The sequence below is a fragment of the Amborella trichopoda genome, chromosome 12, assembly GCF_054954075.1.
Source record: "Amborella trichopoda isolate Santa Cruz 75 chromosome 12, AtrichopodaSantaCruz75HAP2 v2.0, whole genome shotgun sequence".
Taxonomy (NCBI): Eukaryota; Viridiplantae; Streptophyta; class Magnoliopsida; order Amborellales; family Amborellaceae; genus Amborella; species Amborella trichopoda.
Genome location: NC_142347.1, coordinates 46704518 through 46726713, shown reverse-complemented (window position 1 = coordinate 46726713; position 22196 = coordinate 46704518). Strand labels below are relative to the sequence as shown.

The 22196-nt window shown below is 35.0% G+C and overlaps 1 protein-coding gene across 1 annotated transcript; it reads left to right on the top strand.

The window, feature by feature from the left end:
- Positions 1-19361: 19361 nt before the first annotated feature.
- On the top strand, positions 19362-21628 carry LOC18435513 (AAA-ATPase At4g25835). Its single transcript, XM_006845557.4, has one exon. It carries the CDS (start codon positions 19830-19832, stop codon positions 21318-21320), a length of 1491 nt encoding a protein of 496 aa, XP_006845620.1. The 5' UTR covers positions 19362-19829; the 3' UTR covers positions 21321-21628.
- The last annotated feature ends 568 nt before the right edge of the window (positions 21629-22196 follow it).

Here is a 22196-nt window from a genome sequence, read left to right as displayed (position 1 = left end):
ATGTGTTTCTTGGTCTAGTAAGAAACAAGGTTGTGTAGCTCGGTATACTATGGAAGCCGAGTATATTGCTTGTAGCATTGCTACAATTTATATCGTCTAGATTAAACGCTTCATAAATGATTTGAAGCTGAACATAGCCGACAGACCTGTTAAAATTTTTTGTGATAATCAGGCTGCTATTTCATCAATTAGAAATGAAGCATATAGTTCCAAGGGTAAGCACATTGAAATTGATTATCATTATATTTATGATATTATTTGAAAGAATGAAATAACTATAAGTTATTTGCCATCTTCAGATATAATTACTGACCTTTTAACAAAGGGATTGAGTGCATTAATATTATCAAAGCATGTAGTTTTGATGGGACTTAAAAATATTTAAGTCAGGAACTCCCAAATGGGATATTTTTTGATGTCTTGGTCATGAGAGGAAAAACTGCATTAGTGTGAAAAACTATTACATGACTTTCATATTTTTTGTTATGAGATTTATAACCGTACTTGCGTGAAAGCCTCATGACAAAACTATGCACATAAATGTTAAATTCATTAAGTGGTAAAGACTTTACGATATTTTAATATATCTGGCCCTCATGGCCAAGTGGGAGATGTTGGTATGTGTGTGTGGCCATGGGGCCTTTAAACGTGTAATATTTTTCTCTCTTATAATTTAATGCTTATCACTAAAAAATGGAGGCTTCTTAAAGAGAGAAAGTGTCGTTATTTAACGGCTAGAAAATAACCACCCACTTCCTAGGATTACAAGGCTACGTTTTCTCAGAGATTTCAAGAGGAAGCCGAACTTTGGAGAACGGCCTCCTCCATTCCTCTTTAAGAAGGGTTTCATAGCCATGTAGAGGTACACAGAAATTTATAAAGTTCTCATAGTTCTGGTAAAAAACTGATCTTTACGATCGATAGTCTAAAGACACTGCCCCTAATCCTAAGAGTGGGTTCATCTCTTCCCTCAAGTTTTTCAACAGTTTGGATACCTGAAAATATATTGTCCGTAAAATATATTGCTGGCGTAATATATTACATGCAAATGGATTGTTAGTGTTTTGGTAGTATTTAGATGCAATCCCAGAAATATATTGCTCTTACTTGACAGGTTTAATATGGAATGGTCTACATTGCACATTTGGTCTTATTAGACATAGCGATTTAATATGGAATTGTCTACAAAGAGACCATTTATCTTTTGTATGCACAATCATTCTTATCCTTCAAATTTCAAAATGGGTGGTTGTACTAGTGTCATTGAATAAATACAAAGTTGAAAAAAAAAAACAAAAAACACTTCATAACTCACCTCAAGCCGTTCAATTTGACATCTAATATTTGATAATGATTGTGACCTCCATTTAAAAAAGATAAATGGTTTCTTTGTAGATATTCCTATTTAATATTGAAATGCATATGTGTAGATAACATGACTATACCATGTTTGTCATGCCTCAAGGAATAATAACTTAATAGTGTGAATTAATAATATTGGTCATAAAAATTGAGTGAACTATTTTAGCCACAACCTTTAAATATCGTTAATTTGTGGTTTAAATAGTAAAATGGTGATGCATTTTAAAAAAACAATTATCGTGAAATGGTAAAATATTTTAAAAATTAGAATGAAGTATTGGAAGAAGCCAATGTGTAAGTAATTTATCACTTTTTTATCTGTATCTAAACCCTAATACCAAAAAGTCCTTTTTTCCAAAAGAGTAATTATTATAATTAAATAGAATAAAATTTGTTACTTTTTTTTGTCTCGATCTAAACACTAATCCCAAAAAAATCTTTTTTTTTTCAAAAGATATAGTAATCATTATAATTTACATAGATGGCTCGCTTGTAGAGAAAGCATAGAGAAGGGAGACTCGAAGAGTGACAGAGAAGGGAGGCTCTCAAAGAGGCTCATACTACAAGCCCGGACAACTCCCTTGTAGAGAGAGCACAGAGATGGGAAGCTCGAAGAGGGATAGACTACAAGCACATAGAAGGGAGGTTACGCACAGAGAAGGAATGCTCGAAGAAGGGCAGAGAAGAGAGGCTGGGCAAAGAGAACTGACTCTATCAAAAGGACAAACATAGAACATTTGGTTTCCAAGAACATAATGATCGATGAAGAGAGAAAGGTTGAGAAAACAAGGAAGAGGAGAAAGAATAGATTCGAGTAAAATGATTGGAGGAGAGAAACTAATACCATGATTTAAAAATGACTATGAATCTGTAAAAGGGTAGCTTGAGAGAGGGAAGTGGTATGCCTTCTAAGTTGAGCGGGAAAGCAAAGCTTGAGAGGGAGGAGATGATGTACTCATGAGAGAGGGAAAATGGTTTTTTAGAGACGCGCTGTAAATTACCCATCCTGCGAGTAAAAAATTTCTTACCTCTCTTAAAATCGATTTCACGATATTTGAGAAAATATTATATAATCTATTTTTATTTTCTTACTAATAAATGTACACAAACAATGAAAACGTCGTATTTACTAACAATCTATTTTCTTCTATTTTTCTATAATATATTTTGAAGGAGCCAAACGGCCTTTAAAAATAAAAAAATAAATAAAAATAAAAAAAGAGTAGAACAACAGTGGCCAAAGAAAATTACTTGTAAACTCTAATGTCCATTACAATTGCGGCCCATCTGCAACGTGTCATGAATGGAGAGGACAAGAACAAAAAAAGAAAAGAGCCCAAGAAAATGATATTGGCGCCAGCAAACTCCACGGTTTCAGTAAAAAGACGCCCAAAAACGTCTTCTTCCTATAATTATTAATATTATCCTTAAGAATAGTTTCTTGGGAGTGTGTGGCAGAGAACATGGAAAGCATGTTCCCTTTTCTATATTCTTATAAATGGCGTAGGTGGACAATTAAAAAAAAGAAGAAGAAGTAAAATGACTCTCTACTCCTGCGGGAGTACACTGTCTATAAACTCCTTCGGATATAAGCCAAGCTAAAAGTACTTTTAGGACTAAAAAATATAAGGGTGCAGTTTATATAGAGCGGAGGCTCTAAACAATCAAAATAAAATGCACATTTAAATGAGGTTTCAATACTAGAAATCTTTGCGATAGTCTTAAAACATAATTTCATCTTTAGTTATAAAATTAAAACTTAAAAAATAGTGTAGATCAAGCAAATCTATACAAATTTGAAAATCTTGAAGATTGACGGTCCAAAAATGTGCTACAAGATGCACTACTTCCAAAACTTAAAATCCATTTTTTCTCATGTCCATACATCTCGATGTTGAAATCTATGTTCGTAAAATCAAACTGGAATGGTTAACAAGACATAGGGCTGAGAGCGGTTAGAACCGAAACCAGACTAACCGGTCCAGTCGAATTTTTTTTTAATAAAAAAGGGTCAAAAACCCCAAAAAAAAAAATTTAAAAAAATGAGAACTTAGATTAAGTGTATATTACCTTATTATCTACATTTATCTTACAAAAAAAATTTGAAACAACTTTTTACAAAAATTAATATATGAATACTATAGAGATATGCAAGACAATTTATAATTTGACATTAATTTAATTGATGGAGTTATATAGTCCAAGTAACAATGGCTAGTAGTAATGAGAATGGTAAGAAAGGTCAAGTTACTCTTGTGTTTTTCCAATGTATTTTATTTGTTTCTCCATTCCAACAAAAGATTTGAAGTAATCATATTAACAGTTCATGATTACATTCATCAATTGAGCAGCAAAGTAAACTATTATATCAACAGTTCCTACGACAAAATAAGAAAATGGCTAGAAGGAACTAAGCATTATTGATCTTAAGTAAATATCATAATCCAATACAGTTATTTAAAAGCAAGATTAAATTTTTTTTATAATAAAAAAGTTTGAAATTGTGAATGCCTTTGCCAACATAATTATAATCCTATGTCCATTACACAACTACAATCCCAATTCCATTATTACAACAATTACAATTACAATCCCATTTCCATTATTACAAATATAACTATATCATGCAACTAAAAACAAAAAAACAAACTATCTCCATAAACTTTATTTTTAACTTTCATTTCTTCTTAAATCCAAAATTTCAAAAACTATCTTCTAATCCCCTAATAACTTTATCTATATTTATTCCAACTTTTAACTCAAACAAATTAAAAAAAACAGAAAAAGCATTTTTAGAGAAAGAAACACAAAAAAAAAACCATTCCTCCCATCATTCCAGGCCGTCTTCTCTCTCTCTTTCTCCACATATTAAACAAAACCCCCTTCACTATTTCTTAATCATCATCCCTATTACAGAGGTTTTTAGAGAGAGAGAGCATTTTTAGATAGAGAAATTAAAAAAACAGTCCCTTCTCCCATCATTCCAGGCCATCTTCTCTCTCTCTCCACATATAAAGCAAGCCCATGTGACCATTTCTTAATCCTCATCCCTCTCACAGAGGTTTTTGGAGAGAGAAAGCATGTGTAGAGAGAGAAACACAAAAACAACCACTGATAGAGTTTTCCTCTTGTCGGAAATGGTAGGTTAAAATGGATGTGGTTCGATGGAGAGATTTCCATATTTGAATTTGTTTGAGCTGGAAGTGGAATATATCATGTCCCCTGTGGTAGAGAGAGAAAATGAGGAAGCTTGGTTCCTTTTGGAAGCTGTATTTGGGGTTTTTGTGAGAGTGAGCGAAATGGGTTTTGTGAGAGTTTGGGGTTTCAGTAGAGAGATAGTGTGTGTTTGGGCAGAGATAGAGCAAAATGGGTTCTAGAGAGAATATGGTGGGGACTCTAAAGAGGTGAAAATGAGGTTCAGTAAGAAACGGCTTGAGGAGCTCTTGGGAAAGATGGAGCTTCATGGCATGTTCGTTGATCAGATGATCGAGCTCGTTGAAAGTTAGCATGGGTTTGGGAGGTTGACCGGGGAAAGAGAAAGGGAATCATGTGAGGAGCTCTTGGGAAAGATGGAGCTTCATGGCATGTCCGTTGATCAGATGATCGAGCTCTTTGAAAGTTAGCATGGGTTTGGGAGGTTGATCGGGGGGAAAGAGAAAGGGAATCATGTTAAGAGAGAGAGAGGGGTTTAGAAACAATGTATTTTTTTATTTTGTTTGAGTAAAAATAAAAATAAATAAATAAATAAAATATGGTTAGGAGATATAATAGAGTGAATTTTTATGTCGTAAGATAAGTTTTGCAATCTTAGGTAAATGGAGAAATGAAAGTTGAAAATGGGGTCTATAGAGATATTATTTCAAATAAAAAAAGAAAAATATCGTAAAAAAAAAATGAAGCAAAAGTAAAACCGACATTATCAGGCACTTAATTTATTTTTTTTAGAAAAAAATATAACATTTAAAAAAAAAGAATCGATTTTTTTGTCATATTCATCAAAAAAAATATTTTTATCATAAAGACATAATTTTATCAAAAATATATATTTTTTAGTAAGCAAAATAGAAACACACTTCCCATATTCATTATAAAAAATAATTTTATTAACTTAAGAATATTAAGTAAAAATAATTTTTTTTTTGAAAAATCGGTTTCTCAAAAGCCCCTAAAATCGAGCAACATTTCAAGAAAAAACGACCCTCAATGTTCGGAAAATCGAACAAATCAATACAAAAGCTTTGTAAAGACTTCCATCATCTTTCAAATGCAACAAATCTAATAAAAAAATATTCTGTTTTTTTATTTAATTTAAAAAATCACATAATATTTAGATCTATGAAATTTTCATTACATCAAACAAGAAATAAATTCATATAAAAAAATTTACTCAATTATAAATAAACATATCTATTTTATATGACAGATGAAGCCTTGATGATCAAAATCTATAAATCAATTTGATAAAAAAGACCAGTAAATTGATCCAAAATCTATTTTTTTGATCGAATACAAGTTCTTCGGGCAACAAATTTTGAGGCCAAAATCAACCTCAAATGTCTTGTTTTTTGAACAAATTGAAAGATGGATATAATAACCAATTCGATTATGACTCAAACCCTCAACATTCATCAATAATTGTTACTATTAAAGATGAAATTAACGAAACATCGGATCGAATTAGGGTTCTTTAAGCAGCTCAAACACATGTTCTTTGAGCAAATTTTCGGGCCAAAATCAACCCCCTATATCTTGTTTGTTGAACAAATTGAAACAGGGATATGGTAACTAATTCGATTATGATTCAAAACTCTCAAATTTCATCAATAATTGTTACCTATTAAAGAAGAAATATATGGTAATTAATTCGATTAGGATTCAAAACTCTCAAATTTCATCAATAATCGTTACCTATTGAAGAAGAAATTGATGAAATCACAGAAATTTCAAAAGGGTAGAAAATTTACCACTTCAATCCATATGAACTATTGCTTTTTTTGGTTTGTAGACAATCAATAATGGTTTACAGCACTAAAGCACCAAAAACGCCAAAAAATGACAAGGAAATAGAATAACAAAAAGCAAAAAAAATTCATTCATAGGTCATGCTACAAATAACGGGCTCCATTTCAAACAACGATCGATATTTCATTTTACCCATTTTTTGCCTCAAAAAAAACAGCGTTTTAACATAAAACCGGTCCAATTAGATCATAACTGACTAGTTAGACATAAATACGGTCGGTTCGACCCCTAACAGGGCAGTTTTGTTCTAGACATTTTATGGGGTGATACCCTAGGTCCTTAGGACACCAAAACCACCCCTAATTGGACTTGAAACCCTTGTGGTTCCGAGCTAACCAGCAAGTTCCGGTTCTAACCGGCCGATTTTTCTAACAGTGGTTGGGATCGGGGCGACCTTGTCCTAGAACCAACTCTACTTCGTATGCAAGCCTGACCCAAACCCTGATCAGATCTAAGTGACTTTGACCTGGACCTAAGATGGGTCCAAGTCATTTTGACCTAAGAAGGGTCCAAGTCATTTGTACTTGGACCCGACCCAGATCTAGGTCTAAAAAATTTAAAAATTTAAAAATATTTTATATATTATTTAGTATTTTTAAATTATTTTTATATTATATCCTGGGTCGGGTTGAATAACCTAACCCTATAGGTTCCATGCCAGACCCAGACCTGACCCGAATCAAATCCAAAACACGAACCTGGACCCAGATCGGCAGGTCAACCCAACCGGATTGCCACCCCTGGGGCACGGCCAATTTTTGTAAAGAGTCGCCCTTTTTTAAATTATTTGGGAGATGGATTTTCGATTCATAATTCGGTGTTTCGTGATCATGAATTTCAAGGGAAAAATGATTTTTACCTTTTAAAAATAGTCCCTGTAGTACTCTTTTATTTTATTGGAACGTTCATTTAAATTTTTCAAAGATTATCATATATGCTTTTGTTTATTTTTGTTGGAACTCCATGGATTTGAGGTGAAAAATGGATATTCAATGATATAGAATGTGTTTTGGGTCCTAAAGCCCTCCATAGAATTTCAAGTGTTACGGTGTTCATGTGACCAGGAATGAAAAAGTGTCTATCAAATGCGAGAAGGCCCCTTTATTATCTATAACTTACAAGAAAAATATATTATCAACCATGTGGTCGGTATAACAAGAAAATTTGCATTAGTAGAAGGATAAGTATACAAAGATATCATTTATTTTTGGTATATAGAGGTTATAAATACTCTTGTCTGTCATATTTCAAATTGGGTGGTTATAAGATTGTTATTGACTAGACTCAAAGTTCAATAAAAAAATTTTTGAACTGAATGACACACCTTAAGCCATCCAATTTGACATCTGACTACTCAAATAATTGTGACATCCTTGTAACGAAAGTGAGTAGTCTCATAGTATACAATCCCTCTCGAGAATATATACTATTATAGATCAATGTGGAAAGTGTAGACTGTTATAGACAGGTTGGGTCACCTGTTGTTGGAACTCCGGCCCTTTCAAAAGTAGGGATGGATTTTGGATTCTATCATCTCGACTGCTAGGATCATGGATCATAAGGGAAAACACGGATTTTAACTTTAAAACTTGTTCATCTTGTACTTTTTTTTCCTTTCAAATCAAATTATTTAATGATCATCAGATCTGCGCTATTTTTGAAACTCCAAAATGATGGGTTTGGTGTGGAAAAATAGATACGCAACGATTTGAGATGCGTCTCAGGTTCTAAAACCCTTTGAAACCAAAGAACTTGGAGCGGTGTTTTGATAACTTGAATAGCTCATGAAAATATGTTCATATCAAAGCAAGAAGGCCTATTTGTAATCCATTACTCATGGAAAAAATATATTATAGTCAACATGGTCATGTTACGTTCAATGGATTGGACGGCGATGCAGCGAGGTGGGAATGTACACATAAGTGAATTGACACTTTTGGTGCCCACTCTCTGAACCATCTTCCACCTCTTTGATGAACAGTGATGACCTCATAGTCATAAGATTTCATCGTGAGCAGCATATGGATCATATTACGAAATAAGATTGTGTATATTATGCCCCCTTGGGAGCATATTATTCATTTACTCCCTCGGGCAAATCATTCATTTGAGAGGATTCTTTTATTTAAAGTTACGGGATCTATCTAATTATAACTAGATGATTATTTTTAAAGAAAAATTAGATTTTGAGTTCATAAACATCTAGATCATTCCCTCCAAAAATCGGATGGTTCCAGTGCAATCTTGGAATGATATTTTTTTTGAGAAAAGTTTATATAGAGCCGAGGCTCTAAACAATCAAATTTAAGCCTACCTCAAAAATATCACTAGATGAGGTTGTTTTGATGCCCAAATGTCTTCAAATTGATCATCTCGACATCAAGACGCATGGACATGATAAAAAAATGGATTCCAAGTTTTGGAAGTAGTGTATTTTGTAAAGCATTTTTTGACCATCAATTTTCAAGATTTTCAAGTTTTCATAGATATACTGATCTACGTTATTTTTGAAGCTTTAAACTTTATAGATAAATATAAAAATATATTTTAAAGCTATCACAAAGATTTTCAATATTGAAACCACATTTTTCGATACTATTTGAAGGTAGGCTCTAATTTGATTGTTTAGAGCCTAGGCTCAATACAAACCGCACCCATTTTTTTTTAAGGCACATAGTGACAGAGAGTTAAAAGGTTTTTCGCTTTGAGGTCGGTTGCCAAACTCTATAGATCACATCAACAAAGTTTGAAATAAAATAGATATGCCAAAAATAAGTTTGCCAAAGGGAGTAAATTGATTGTGGTTCCCATAGGAGTTGAAAAACTTTTGGCATGAAATAAAGATAATGAAGACTATATTTTAGAGGGGTGCCGTTTGTACAGAGCCGAGGCTTTAAATAATCAAAGTAAAGTGCGTCTTCAAATAATATCGAGAAATGTGGTTTCAATACTCGAAACCTTTGTGATAGCCTTAAAATATATTTTTATTTTTAGTTATAAAATTTAAAGCTTCAAAAATAATGTAGATCAAGTAGATTTATGAAAACTTAAAAATCTAAAAAATTAGCAGTAAAAAAATGTGTTACAAGATGCATTATTTTTAAAACTTGAAATCTATTTTTTTTTCATGTACATACATCTTGATGCCAAGATGATCGATTTGATGACATTTGTATACCAAAAGAATCTTTTCCATTGAAAATTTTGAGGTGGTCTCTAATTTGATATTTTAGAGCTACGGCTCTATGTAAGCTTTTTCTATTAGCGAGAAGGAAAAAGTTTATGCAAGATGTTGACCTTATAGAAGTAAGGCACCGTCTTAAACTCTCACCGGAAAAGATCTTTTTGATACGGAAAAATCGTCTAATCAATGACCTTACATTGTAGAAGTAAGGCACCGCCTTAAACTCTCACTGGAAAAGATCCTTTTGATACTGAAAAATAGTCTAATTGATCTACTCGACCTTTGGATATGGAGGTATGGAAAATAGGATTTTCAAGTCCCAAAAGTAATACATCTTATAATATCTAGACTGTTTATTTTCAAAAAATTTATGCGCTTGCAGATCCGCTGGATACGTAACCTTCTTTGAGTTTTAAGTCCCATAAGTAGACCCGAAATAAATTTTCACGTACTTTTGAAACTTCATAACACCTTCCTCTTTTCTTTTTTTTTTTTCTTCGGGTAGTGGGGAAAATAGGATTCTATCCAATTTTCTAAGTAGATGCTGCTACCCATTTTTCTAGGTAGATTGGGAGTTAGCCTTTTTAAAATATTAATGATGAAAATAGAAACCACAAAGTAGAGAGTAGGATATGGGGGTGTTACCACCATGACCCCAAACCCCATTCTCATGCCACCGTTTAATTTATTTAGTTTTTTGAGTAATTCAATGGAGATAACAAGGCCAAAGGGAAGCCTAAACTTTAATTGAGGCACAAATGGTGGTGCTATACCCCGGCTCATTCTCAACGAGCCTCAAGGTTTGATGCTGAAACATTACACATAATGAACTATTTTGTCATTACACAAAAAAGAAGGGTATACTTTTAAGGAGTGAAAATTCCTATGGACCCAAATTTTTGACTGCACCGTGCCCATTATTTTGCCGAGAACTCCCTCCTTCCTGGTCCCAGATCTTAAATGAAGGGAAATTCAAAGAGAGAAAAAAGGGTAACTTTAATCACTTTTACAGTCAGGACTGAGGAGTCAGGATAGAAGGGGTTCCTTACAAGTTTCCCCATTGTTTGCTTCTCTCTCTAAAGCGTGCGTCTCTCTCTCTCTAGGTGGTATACCTCTTTCTCTCTCTAATTTTCAAAGTTCAAAAAGCCCTCTTTTTCCACTTGGCTTATTCTCTCTCTAGAATGGCACGAGACAATGATGAGGGCGTCAGGCAACTCTCCCGAGGAGGATTTTCAGGGTTAACCTACTTTCTCTCTCTTTTTTCTCTCTCTTCTATCTATCAAGCAAAAGACAGAGAACAACCCAATCTATTCAGAGGTCCAGGATGATTCCCCTGCTGCAGAATGACTATTACACCCTTGCCCTGTACTCTTTGATGGATCAAAGGCCAGCAGTTGGTATGCGTTGGAATATGGGTTTTATGGTAATTGTGTTCGATGTCTCGTTTTCGAGAGATTGATGGCGTAATGAAGGAGGTTGTTTCAGAGAGGGGTTCAGATACAATGCTGTCACGCTTATGTTTGGAGCCCATGAAAACAAACTAATAAATGCCTCTCTCTCTCTCTCTCTCTCTCTCTCTCTACATAACTGAGCACGTAAAACCCACAATCTCCAGGAACCCTGTAATGGGGACAAGCACCTTAACAGTCTGAAAGATCGCAAACCTCCAACCTCTTGGGATAACGTGAGCCCAAGAGAGAGACAAATGTCGAGAAACTCGAGAAAAAGAGAGAAAATTAGAGCGGAAGAGAGATTTTTGGAGCCGAGGGTTGGAGATGGGTTGGGTTGGGTTGGGTTGGGTCGACCTGGGTTATGTTTTAAGTCGGCATCGACCAAGCTGACCCAGCTGGGCTCAGATCTGGGTCCGGGTCCATTTTGGAACTTACCGGTAGGATCACGTCAACCTGACTTGGAGTCTAACCGGCAAGGTTGGGAACAAGACCATTTCTGCGCGGAACCTACTTGAATCGATTTTGGGTCTTAATTTATGTGTATTTTTTTTTTTTTTTTGGGTAAGTTCAATTTATATGCTTAGTATAGGTAACTCTCGATTAAAGATCTAGACCTAGGCGTATAATGTGTATAAATTATATACTATGTGAAGATTTATTTTTAGTACAGGGAAAATATAATAATTTTTAGTAATTGATGTGAAAATATGTTTATCTTGGGTATTGTGTCTAATTATTAACACATCTTTGACCACCTGATTTTAAATCCAATGGTTATTGATGATTGTGACTATCTTATATCCAAAATAAATGGTCTTGTATATATTTTATAATGTATAAATTAATATATTTTATACAAAAGTTAATATAAAACTTGTAAATTTTTTTTAATCTACGTTGTCAATTTAAATTTAGATTGTGCAGATTTGACACTATATGAAAAGACGTGCCACTTTTTGACATGGTAGTAGAAAACATCTCAAATTTATGTTGACCAATTAAGATAAGCAATGTTATTTCAATTGGATTAAAGAAATATAAATCAATTTGTGATATGAGGTATTTTTGAAATAATAAAAAAAAATGAGAAAATGTAAAAATAAATATGCATAATTAAAATACTTTTCAAAAATATGTTTTTTACTTTCCAAAAATATGTTAAAAAAAACATGAATAGATTTCTTATTTTTAAAATTTTTTGTAATTTTTTAAATCTTTTTTAAAATCCATGAGTTGGATACCCAAGGTCCAACCTCGGTGAGCCCAACTTTCTCACGTGTACTCGAACTCTAAGCATGAGAGAAGCAACAATGGGGGCAATGTGTGCACATTGAATAAGAGGGCTTAGCTACTGAACAAAGACATCGAGTTTATTTCGTCGAGTTTTTTAGATGGAGAATTAAAAAGAAAACTTGTGAACTTTGAAAAAAACAAGTATAAGTAAGAGGTACCCAGCCGCCTCTGCCTCTATCTTTGGTTCTTTTTATTGACAAAAAAAAACAAAAAATAAATAAAAAACAAAAAAGAAAAAGAAAAAACAGAAAGCCCTCCATTCCTGACCTCTTCTATCTTAAAAAATACCAAAGTAGCTCTAAAAAAATACCAAAGTAGCTCTAACAAGAATCCTAATGGCTTATTTATCATTGTGATGAAGAGATTGCATGAAAGAAGATAATTTAAATTTACATTGAAGATCACAATCATCTCTAGCCTTGTCACAAAATTGAGCTTTTCATGGACTTAAGGCTAAGTCAAAGGCATCCCTTCAACTGTTTCATTTTGCATTTGATGGCCAATGCGATTGTGATATCCTCGTCTCAACGTAAATAGTCTTGTCGTATATTTTCTAATAATAAAAGAGAAGTTGAAAATAATATATTTTCAAATGCAATCCTCTTCCTATAAGCCATCCTAGTACAAAATAAATATTGTTTTGAAATCATAATTACTATTTTCCCATGCAAAATACAACACTTTGTTTCAGTTACTAAAGGAAAAGTGTTGTGTGAGTTAGCCGGCACAAAAGCCCGCTGACTCACAAATATCCATCCTACATATGGACGTTGTGTAAAGTGTACCATCCATAAATAACATATAGATTGTGTATCCAAAAATACCAAAAAATTGTATTTTAAAATTTGAAAGTTAATTTTTTGCATCATATTCATGATCAACTTGGTTTAGATGATGAATCCCAAAAAAAAAAAAAAAAAAAAAAAAAAAAAAAAAAAAAAGAAGAAGAAAGGGTAAAAGAATCCATTTTAAAAATAGATTATAGAGTTGGGCTGCATATGTTAGAAACACCCCATCCCATGCTAAAACTCTATCCCATGATAATGATGTTCAAAATTTTGAATTCAATAATGTTTAATTGAGGTCCCATTCACATTATATCCCATTGTAGAAATCCCCGACATGAATTTAGTATCTAAAATAAAATCTGAGGCACTCTAGATGTGTTTATGCTTTAAATCCGTGATTTGGTATTTCTAAAATAGTGCAAATGATGTTCGAATCATTAAAACAAATGATAATCAATGGTCTAAAAATAAACTATTAATTAGTATATTTTTAAAAGGAAGAAAACTAATCAAATGCTGCAACCATACATGCAAAAGTACGATTGCAGTGGTCGATTTCAAATATTTTAACTGTATGGTTTAGGTTTAAGGGTGTTTTAAAAGAGGTGTCGATTTTTGGCATTGTCTTAAAAGACATACTAAATCTATACCATCTAATTAAATCATTTTTTGTCATGGAAAAGTAATAGTAGGAGAGAGAGAAAAAAAAGAAAAGAAGAGAAACATGAAAAAAGAAAATAGAAAATTCATATGAAACCAAGGTCTTCTCTCTACCAGATAAATATGATAGAAATGAGTTCAAATTAGACGAACTGAATCCAGATATTATAGATGGCTGATAAATGGGCTCCCTTTATGTCCCTACATGCCATGTGAAGCCATAACCAAACCCATGAAATTGACTGATCTCTCTCGACAATGCAATGTGAAGCCAAAACCAAAGAAACTGAACAATATATATCAAAGTGAAATGAAATCCCAAACGGAAAAACAATAAATCCGTAGGGGTAGACCTAAGATTTAGTGGAAATGAGAAAGACTCCAATTTCAACCTAAAAAGCAAGGTACTTAAAACCTGAAAAATACTAAGTAGTATTCATATATAAATCTACAATTTCTTTTAACTGGCATAGAAAACAGAAGCCAAAATCCTTACTCCGTGAATCTATAGTTTCTACCAAGTACTCTCTTTTCGGATCCATGAAACAACTCTCGGCCCTATGTCCATAACAAACACACCAAAACTAAAACCCTAAGTCCTTGAATCTTAGCAGTTTTTGAAATTATTACTATTGTTCCCAAAGGCTTCTCTGCAATTTCAAGATGAAGATTTAAGCAATAGCCCTCCATGCTCTATTATTCTATCTCCTTTGAATTGGGGTTCCTCACCATTGAGCCCGTAATGGCTGATCCTCTATCCAACTTATTGAACAAAGGTTGCAGCCAATACAATGTCACATATTTTACTGTGTTCATTGAGAATTTGAATTCTTCTTTGTCAGAGATAAGAGTAGGAAGGGTTTTGTGAGAGGGTAGCAGGCGCAGGGCACCGACCTTGTTTATACTGGGGCACACAAGTATGACGGGGAGTAAGAATGAAAGGCAAGCGGTGTATGGAAAGTCGCAATTTTCCTCATCTGGGATTGTGCGAGATCTACACCGTCCAAATAGATGGACGATGCTAATAGCTGCAGCTCAGCTCCAACAAATAAGGCTACAGCCCTATAGAAACTTCATTCCTAATTAAAATAAAGAAAATATACAACAAGACTATTAGCTTTTGATAGAAGATAGTCACAATTAATCTTGACTATTAAATGTGAATTTTAGTGGCTGCACTTATTCGATTTACAAAAACTCAAAACTCAAAAAAATTATCGCGAACTCTATGGTACATCAAAGCCACCATAATTCACATTGAAAGGTTACAAGTAATTATAACATATTGTACTAAAAATGAAGGGTTACAAGTAATTATAACATCTTGTACTAAAAATAAATGGACTCTCCACTTACAATCGTTTAGAATAAATGATGTAGAATACCGCAACGCTATTTGTATAAAGAAGGTTTTTTTGAAATTCAAAATTCATCTTTTTTCAAATTCACGATTGTAGTTGTTAGGACTATTGATTAAATTAATCGAGGAGACCACATTTTAAATAGGTGCTTCGGCTGACGCACCAGAACCCCTCACAAAGACGTTTGGATACAAATAAAAGCTCCAACGAGGTTGTCATGGGACCCATTGGCCGTCTGCATGCATGCCTCCCCCCCCCAATATGGAATTTGTTGGGCGGTAAAAGGAGCAGGTATGAATCAGCACGACTAATCACCTATTAATTTAAGGAAAAAGTTTATATAGGGCTGAAGCTCTAAACAATTAAATTAGAGCCCATCTAAAAAATTTTATTAGAAAAGGTTGTTTTGATGCTCAAATATCCTCAAATGGATCATCTTGACATCAAAATGCATGGGCATGGAAAAAATGGATTTCAAATTTTGGAAGTAGTGCATCTTGTAATGCATTTTTGGACCATCAATTTTTAAGATTTATAAGTTCTCATAGATCTGCTCGATTTACATTATTTTTGAAGTTTTTAAATTTATAATTAAAGATGAAAATATCTTTTAAAGCAATCAAAATGATTTTCAGTATTGAAAACACATTTCTCGATACTATTTGAAGGTACACGTTACTTTGTTTAGAGCCTCGGCTCTATACAAACCGCACCCTTAATTTAAACATACAAATTGTGTCACATGCTAAACACTAAGATAAGGAACGGAAATTAAATAATCAAATCTTTGAGTAGTTTATTAGAAATAATAGGTCATAAATGAATAGTTTTATCATATAATTATTTGTTTACAATTTGAGGCCCCATGGCTCAATTGGAAGTTGGCCTTTGTTGCGACTAACCTTGAGTTCGTATTAAGCCCTGCGTTTACTAACAAAATAGATAATAAACTCAAAGAGGAGACTGTATGCTAAACCACACATATATAATTTACGTAAAATAAAATAAATATTGTTAACTTTTTATTACGACTGTGATATTCAATAATGGTATAGCTTTGGAAAAAAATAGAAAAAAGTCGTTAAAAAAAGATAAATAAACATTAAACATCCAAAAGAATAAAAGAAAGAGAACAAAATGTAGGCTGGCTCATATTAAACTCACATAAATGAAAGCCCAGCTACTGTTATATATGCAATTTTTTTTTGACCAAATATATGCAAAATTTTGTTTTTGTCAAGAAAATAGGCGTGCGAGGGATTTTATATTTTGCATATATGTACAGCTCATCTAAGGACGCTAAACAAAAATAAAAATACAAATGCATAATAAATGTGTCATATAATTTTCAGTGAATTTAGGCCATCCTGATCGTCTCTTGTCCTTCATTATGGGTTATCCTGCCCATAGCAGGTCATCAGTTATATATTTTTCATTAATTATTTCCTAAAATAAGAGAGGCATTATTAATATATTTTAATCTGAACTGTCTAACTTGCATTATTTTATAGTCAGCTCTCGGAATCTTGGTTATTTCTGAAAATAAGAGAAACATTATGTATATACCTATTTTTAGCAGTGGGTTTAGAGTAGAGAGAAAGGAAGAGAGATGGGATGGGCACAATGAAGGTAAATTTCTTTTTTATTTGCTATTTTTCTGAAATAAGAGAGGACATAATTACAATGTTTTGAAATCCTGAGATTGGGTGTTTAATTGGTCCTAGATTGTAGCAATTTCTATATGTGATTCTTTAGGGTCAAAAGATATTTTAAGTACTAAAAAAGTATTCATAAAATTCAAATTAAGTGGAAATCACTTGGTTCTCTCGCCCGGATCTCCGGTTCTATTTGCAGAATCACTATAGAATCCCAACATAACTAAGTGATTTCTACCAAGTCGGACCAATTTCTGGTTCAATCAAAGAACCATGAATCCAGTCCAAGTCCCCCATTCTTGATCTCAATTGATGATATTTCAAACATTATTTAAAAAGAATAATTCAAGTCAAATTAAATAGTTTTGGGTGTCTCGCAAAGTTTAAAATTTTTTTTTTTGGAGTGTAATTTTAGTCAATGACACACTTAGAACCACTCAATTTGAAATCTAACATAGGAGAGTGATTGAAATGTCATTGTATTAAAAATAAAGGGTTTCTTCATATAACTTTCCAAATCAAAATACTTAGAAGCATTAAACATCACAAGAACTCAAAATTAGATCATCTATGTGAAATGGATCCGACTCTACTAATTCGGTAATGACTAATTATTGTGAAAGAAACTATATGACCATTGGAATAAAATCATGAATTAAGAAAGGGCTCTTATAGCGCTACTTTGGATAGAGCATTCAATAAAGGCACTTCTTCAATAACGGAGTACACAATTACCAGGTCAACTAAATCCTGAATTTTGCCTTATTAGAGGACCTCCTTTTCTAAATCTACCTATACTTATCTAATCTAAAAATAAATCTTTTAATAAATCTATATGACTTATGCATCAAAAAAAATGAAGCCTAAAAATGAGAAATAAGCTTTTAAAGACATTAATTGTTTCTTGTTAAAAAATAATAAATGCCTTCAATGGAAGGGCACCATAGTCGTATAAATTGGAAGTAGAATCCATGTTATAGGCTTTGCGTGGATGTACTAGATATCACTGATAATGGTTCCTGATTTCAATAGAATTAATCATGATATTAATTATCTAATGTTTTGCAGTGTCCCTCAATATAAAGACAAAGTACATTGAAAGGGCAATGATAGTCATGACAATTTGAAAGTGGAATGCAAGCTGTAGGGCTGGTTTGGATACACTAGCTATCAATGATAGTTCATGGTTTCAATAAATTAATGATGATAATGAATTATTTGTTGTTTGGAAGTGTCCCTCATGAAATTATCTTAGATAAATTTATAATAATTTTTACATATTTGAAAATCTGTCTTTTACTTTATCCAAAGCAATTTGCAGAAATTTATATATTTTTAACCATAAACCACTTCAAATTGCTGAAGAAGTTAAATTCGGAGCATTTTCAAGGACCACAAATATTGAGGATGAGGATATAACTTGTTCAACATAGGCACTCACTCAAAAAAGAGAAACTCAAATTGTACATTTTTTATGCTCGAAAAATTCAGCGTTTTAAGATTAAGCAACAATTTTTAGATGGCTAGATCTAAGTGTCGAAGAACTCAAAAATCCAATTTTTTTTTCCTTAAAAATAATCATCTTGTAAATCCGATCATAAAATTCTAGATAAAAATAATAATAATAATAATATCCCAAATAGCTCTTTTACCCCGAGGGAGTTAATATACAGTATGCTCCTCTTGAAATATGTAAAACACATTGTAAGTATACCTATTTATTGTTGGACAAGATAGCATGGGACTTGACAAGATTGATAAGATTAACTCGGATGAAAAGTTTCAAAGTAGCCAATAAATTACAACCAGGGCATAATGGTCATGTTAAATAACGGGGGCATCTCTGGAATTTAAGGTAAATCTAGGCCTTTTAGTCGGTCCCCACAAAAAGATCCGGGCCTTTTATGGTCGCTTTCCTCACTTTTCACATGCACACATATCCATTAAAAGTAAGCCAAAAAAATGAAAGAAAAAAATAAAAATAAAAACGAAGCAAAAAATAAAAAATAAAAATAAAAATGACATTCCCAGTCTTACACGGCAAGCAAAAAAAAAATTACCCCCAACTCCCAAAACGCGCAGAGACTAAAAGGAAAATGTGGAGAGAGAGAAAGAGAAAGGGAAATGTGGAGAGAGAAAGATTAGAGTGGGAGGCTATAAATGCACGTGGCAAGAAACTAAAGAATCGGAGTGTGAAAATCGTAAGAGAGAGAAAGAGGTAGGATTGGGAGAAGGGTAAAACAAAGAGAGAGGAGAGAGATTAGAGTCAGCGTCAAAATGTTAGAGAGAGAATCGGGAGGACCGGGGATAAGATCATAAGAAGAATACAAAAGAGGGTCAGGAGAGAGAATCGCGGGGTAGAGAGAGAGAGAGAGAGAGGAGAAAGAGATGGTAAAAAAGATGAGAGAGAGAGAGGGAAGCAGAGGCGAGTGCAAGAATCAAGGGAAAACCCCTGCAATAAGGAACCCCATAAATTATGTTCATTTTTTTCGCTCTGTATATATAGTACACGAAAAATTCACAAAAACATCGGAGAAAAAGCTTTAAATGGACCACCAGCTACAAAACCTCGTCTTCCAAACCTAGAAGACGAGAGAGAAAAGACTCGGAGATCGAGAGAGAGAGGGAGAAAGTCGGAGTGGGGTAGAGAAACAGAGGTGAGGAAGAGAGACAGAGTGAGTCCCTTGGAAACAAGATAGAGAGAGAGAAAGTTCATCCATGACCAGAGAAGCAGAGATGGGTAGAGAGAGAGAGGATGCCCTTGAAAACTAGATAGAGAGAGAAAAAGGGTCCCATAGAAGCTATAGAGAGTGTGTGTATATAAGTAGAGAGAAGAGAGAGAGCATCGGGACTAATTCCTCACATCGAAATCCTAACGGAGAGACCTGTGGCAACCAGAGGAAGAGGAAAGAGAGAGAGAGAAAGTCAAGCGAAAGACACAGAGGAAGTGGGGGGAGTCTCTCGTAAATCCAATAGAGGGAGGGGCAGAGCCAACACAGGAATCGAATAGAGAAAGAAACAAATATTTAGAGAGAGAGAAACATCCACCAACGATGAAAGAAGTCTGGGCGTCTCTGGCCTCCCTCATGGGCGTCATCGCCTTCATCCAGGCCCTACTCCACACCGTCCTCCCACCGGAATTCCGGTCGATGTTGACTTCTTTCTTTGCCCGCTTCTCCTCCGTCTTCTCCCCCTTCTGCTACTTCGACATCCACGACTCCGATGGGGTGAGCCCGAACGACCTCTACTCTTCGGTGCAGCTCTACCTCTCCCGCTCCGCCTCCACCCTGGCCTCCCGTGCCTCCCTCTCCCGCCTCTCCAACTCCTCCGCCTTCACATTTTCTCTCTCTAGCAATCACATTCTCAAGGACTCTTTCAATGGCGCCATTCCCGTATGGGAACATATCATCTCCCAGCGCCAGGCCCAGACCATCTCATGGCGGCCAATGCCGGAGGAGAAGCGGATGTTCGTCCTGAAAATGCACAAAAAGGACAGGCAAGTGCTCATCCCGGCATATCTCGACCACGTAATGGCTGTGGCTGCAGAAATTCGGAGGCGGAACCGGGACCGGCTCCTGTACACAAACACGCGAGGCGGGTCAATGGACGGGAGGGGCCTCCCATGGGAGTCGGTGCCATTCAAGCACCCATCGACCTTCGATACCCTGGCCATGAACCCTGCAAAGAAGGCAGAGATCAAAGGCGACCTCGATGATTTTGCGAAGGGCGAGGACTTCTACAAGAAGACGGGGAGGGCCTGGAAGAGGGGGTACCTGCTCTACGGCCCACCCGGCACCGGAAAGTCAAGCATGATAGCTGCTATGGCCAACCACCTCGGCTACGACATCTACGACCTCGAGCTCACGGAGGTGCATTCGAATTCAGAGCTCCGGAAGCTCCTGATCAAGACCACGAGCAAGTCGATCATCGTCATCGAGGATATCGACTGCTCGATCGATCTCTCCAACCGGGCAAAGAAGCCGAAGCCGACAACCCCGTCCGATCCCTCAAACCCGACTCCCAATCTCCAGGAGGAGAACAACACGAAGACCGTGACTCTATCCGGCCTCCTGAACTTCACCGATGGCCTCTGGTCCTGCTGCGGAAGCGAGAGGATCTTCGTTTTCACGACAAATCACATTGAGAAATTGGATCCTGCTTTATTGAGGTCAGGGAGAATGGATATGCATATTTTCATGAGTTATTGCTGCTACGAAGCTCTGAAAATTCTGGTTACGAATTATTTGGGAATCGAAGGAGAGGATGAGGGGCTAAAAGCCGTTGAAGCTCTGGTTGATGAAGCAGAGATGACTCCTGCTGATATAAGTGAGATTCTGATAAAGAGGAGGAGAGACCCAAAGAAGGCTCTAGAGGATTTGAAGGCCGCCATGGAGAAGAGAGCGGAACAGAAGGAGAGGGTGAGGAATCCGACCAGTGAGGAGGTGGCGGAGGAGCAGGAGAAGAGGGCCCTTGAGACACCAAAGGAGAATGGCTTGGAAGAGGAGGTCTCAAAGGAGGAGAGTGAGAAAGATCAGGATTCGTAGATAATGGTTTCTGGTTTTCCGGCGACTTTGGCCGTGAATTTATGTTTTTTGGCCGGAAGCTGGCGGTGGAATCGAGGGGCATTGTGACGTGTCGTGGAGAGGGGTAGAGACAGAGAGAGGTTTTTTTTTAATCATATTTGGTGGCGCCGCCGGTTTTCTACGAGAAGGAAGAATTTGATGGGTTTTTAATGGGCTATGTAATTTTTTTTTTCGTGAATAATTGTAGATTATAGGAAAAAGAGGCACTAAAAGCTTTATTATGTTGTCTGAATTATCTTATATACAGCAAAAAAAAGGAGTATTCTTAACTTCTGAGGATTGGTTAAGCTTTATTATGTTGTCTGAAATGTCTTGGTTTTTTGAGAGAGAGAGAGAGAGAGAAGCTCTAGGGATTTGCCGCCATTGGTGTGAAGCGTAACTCCTCCGAATATGAGTGAGAGAAATATGAAAAATTACTCTCATATTTTCACAACTGGCATGACTTGATGTGAAAGATAAATTAGTATGAGGACGGACATTTTCATACGAACCAAACTAGAGAAACAAGGTGCAGTTGAGAAGCAACGTGTTTTGTCCATGAGACGCGGAAATGAGGGAAAGAGACGTGACGTTGAGAGATGCAAGTGTGTGTTATAGAGAGAGGAGAGCAATGTGTTTTGGCCTTGAGGGTACTCATGAGGGAGAAGGGGAAAATGATACCCAACTTTAATGCTACTTTTGCCTTTTGCGATGTCCAAGGGTTGTTCAATTTTTTTCCTACTTTCTCTTCTTTTTTTTTTTTCTACCTTAAATATAATTTTGTTTTGTTTGCCACATATACTAATTTTATGTTTTTTTTTTTTTTTTAAAAAAATGATCCTATAGGACTGTTTTCTA

Excerpts from the sequence above, each read along its gene's own strand:
- LOC18435513 (XM_006845557.4), top strand. The coding sequence starts at position 19,830 with ATGAAAGAAGTCTGGGCGTCTCTGGCCTCCCTCATGGGCGTCATCGCC.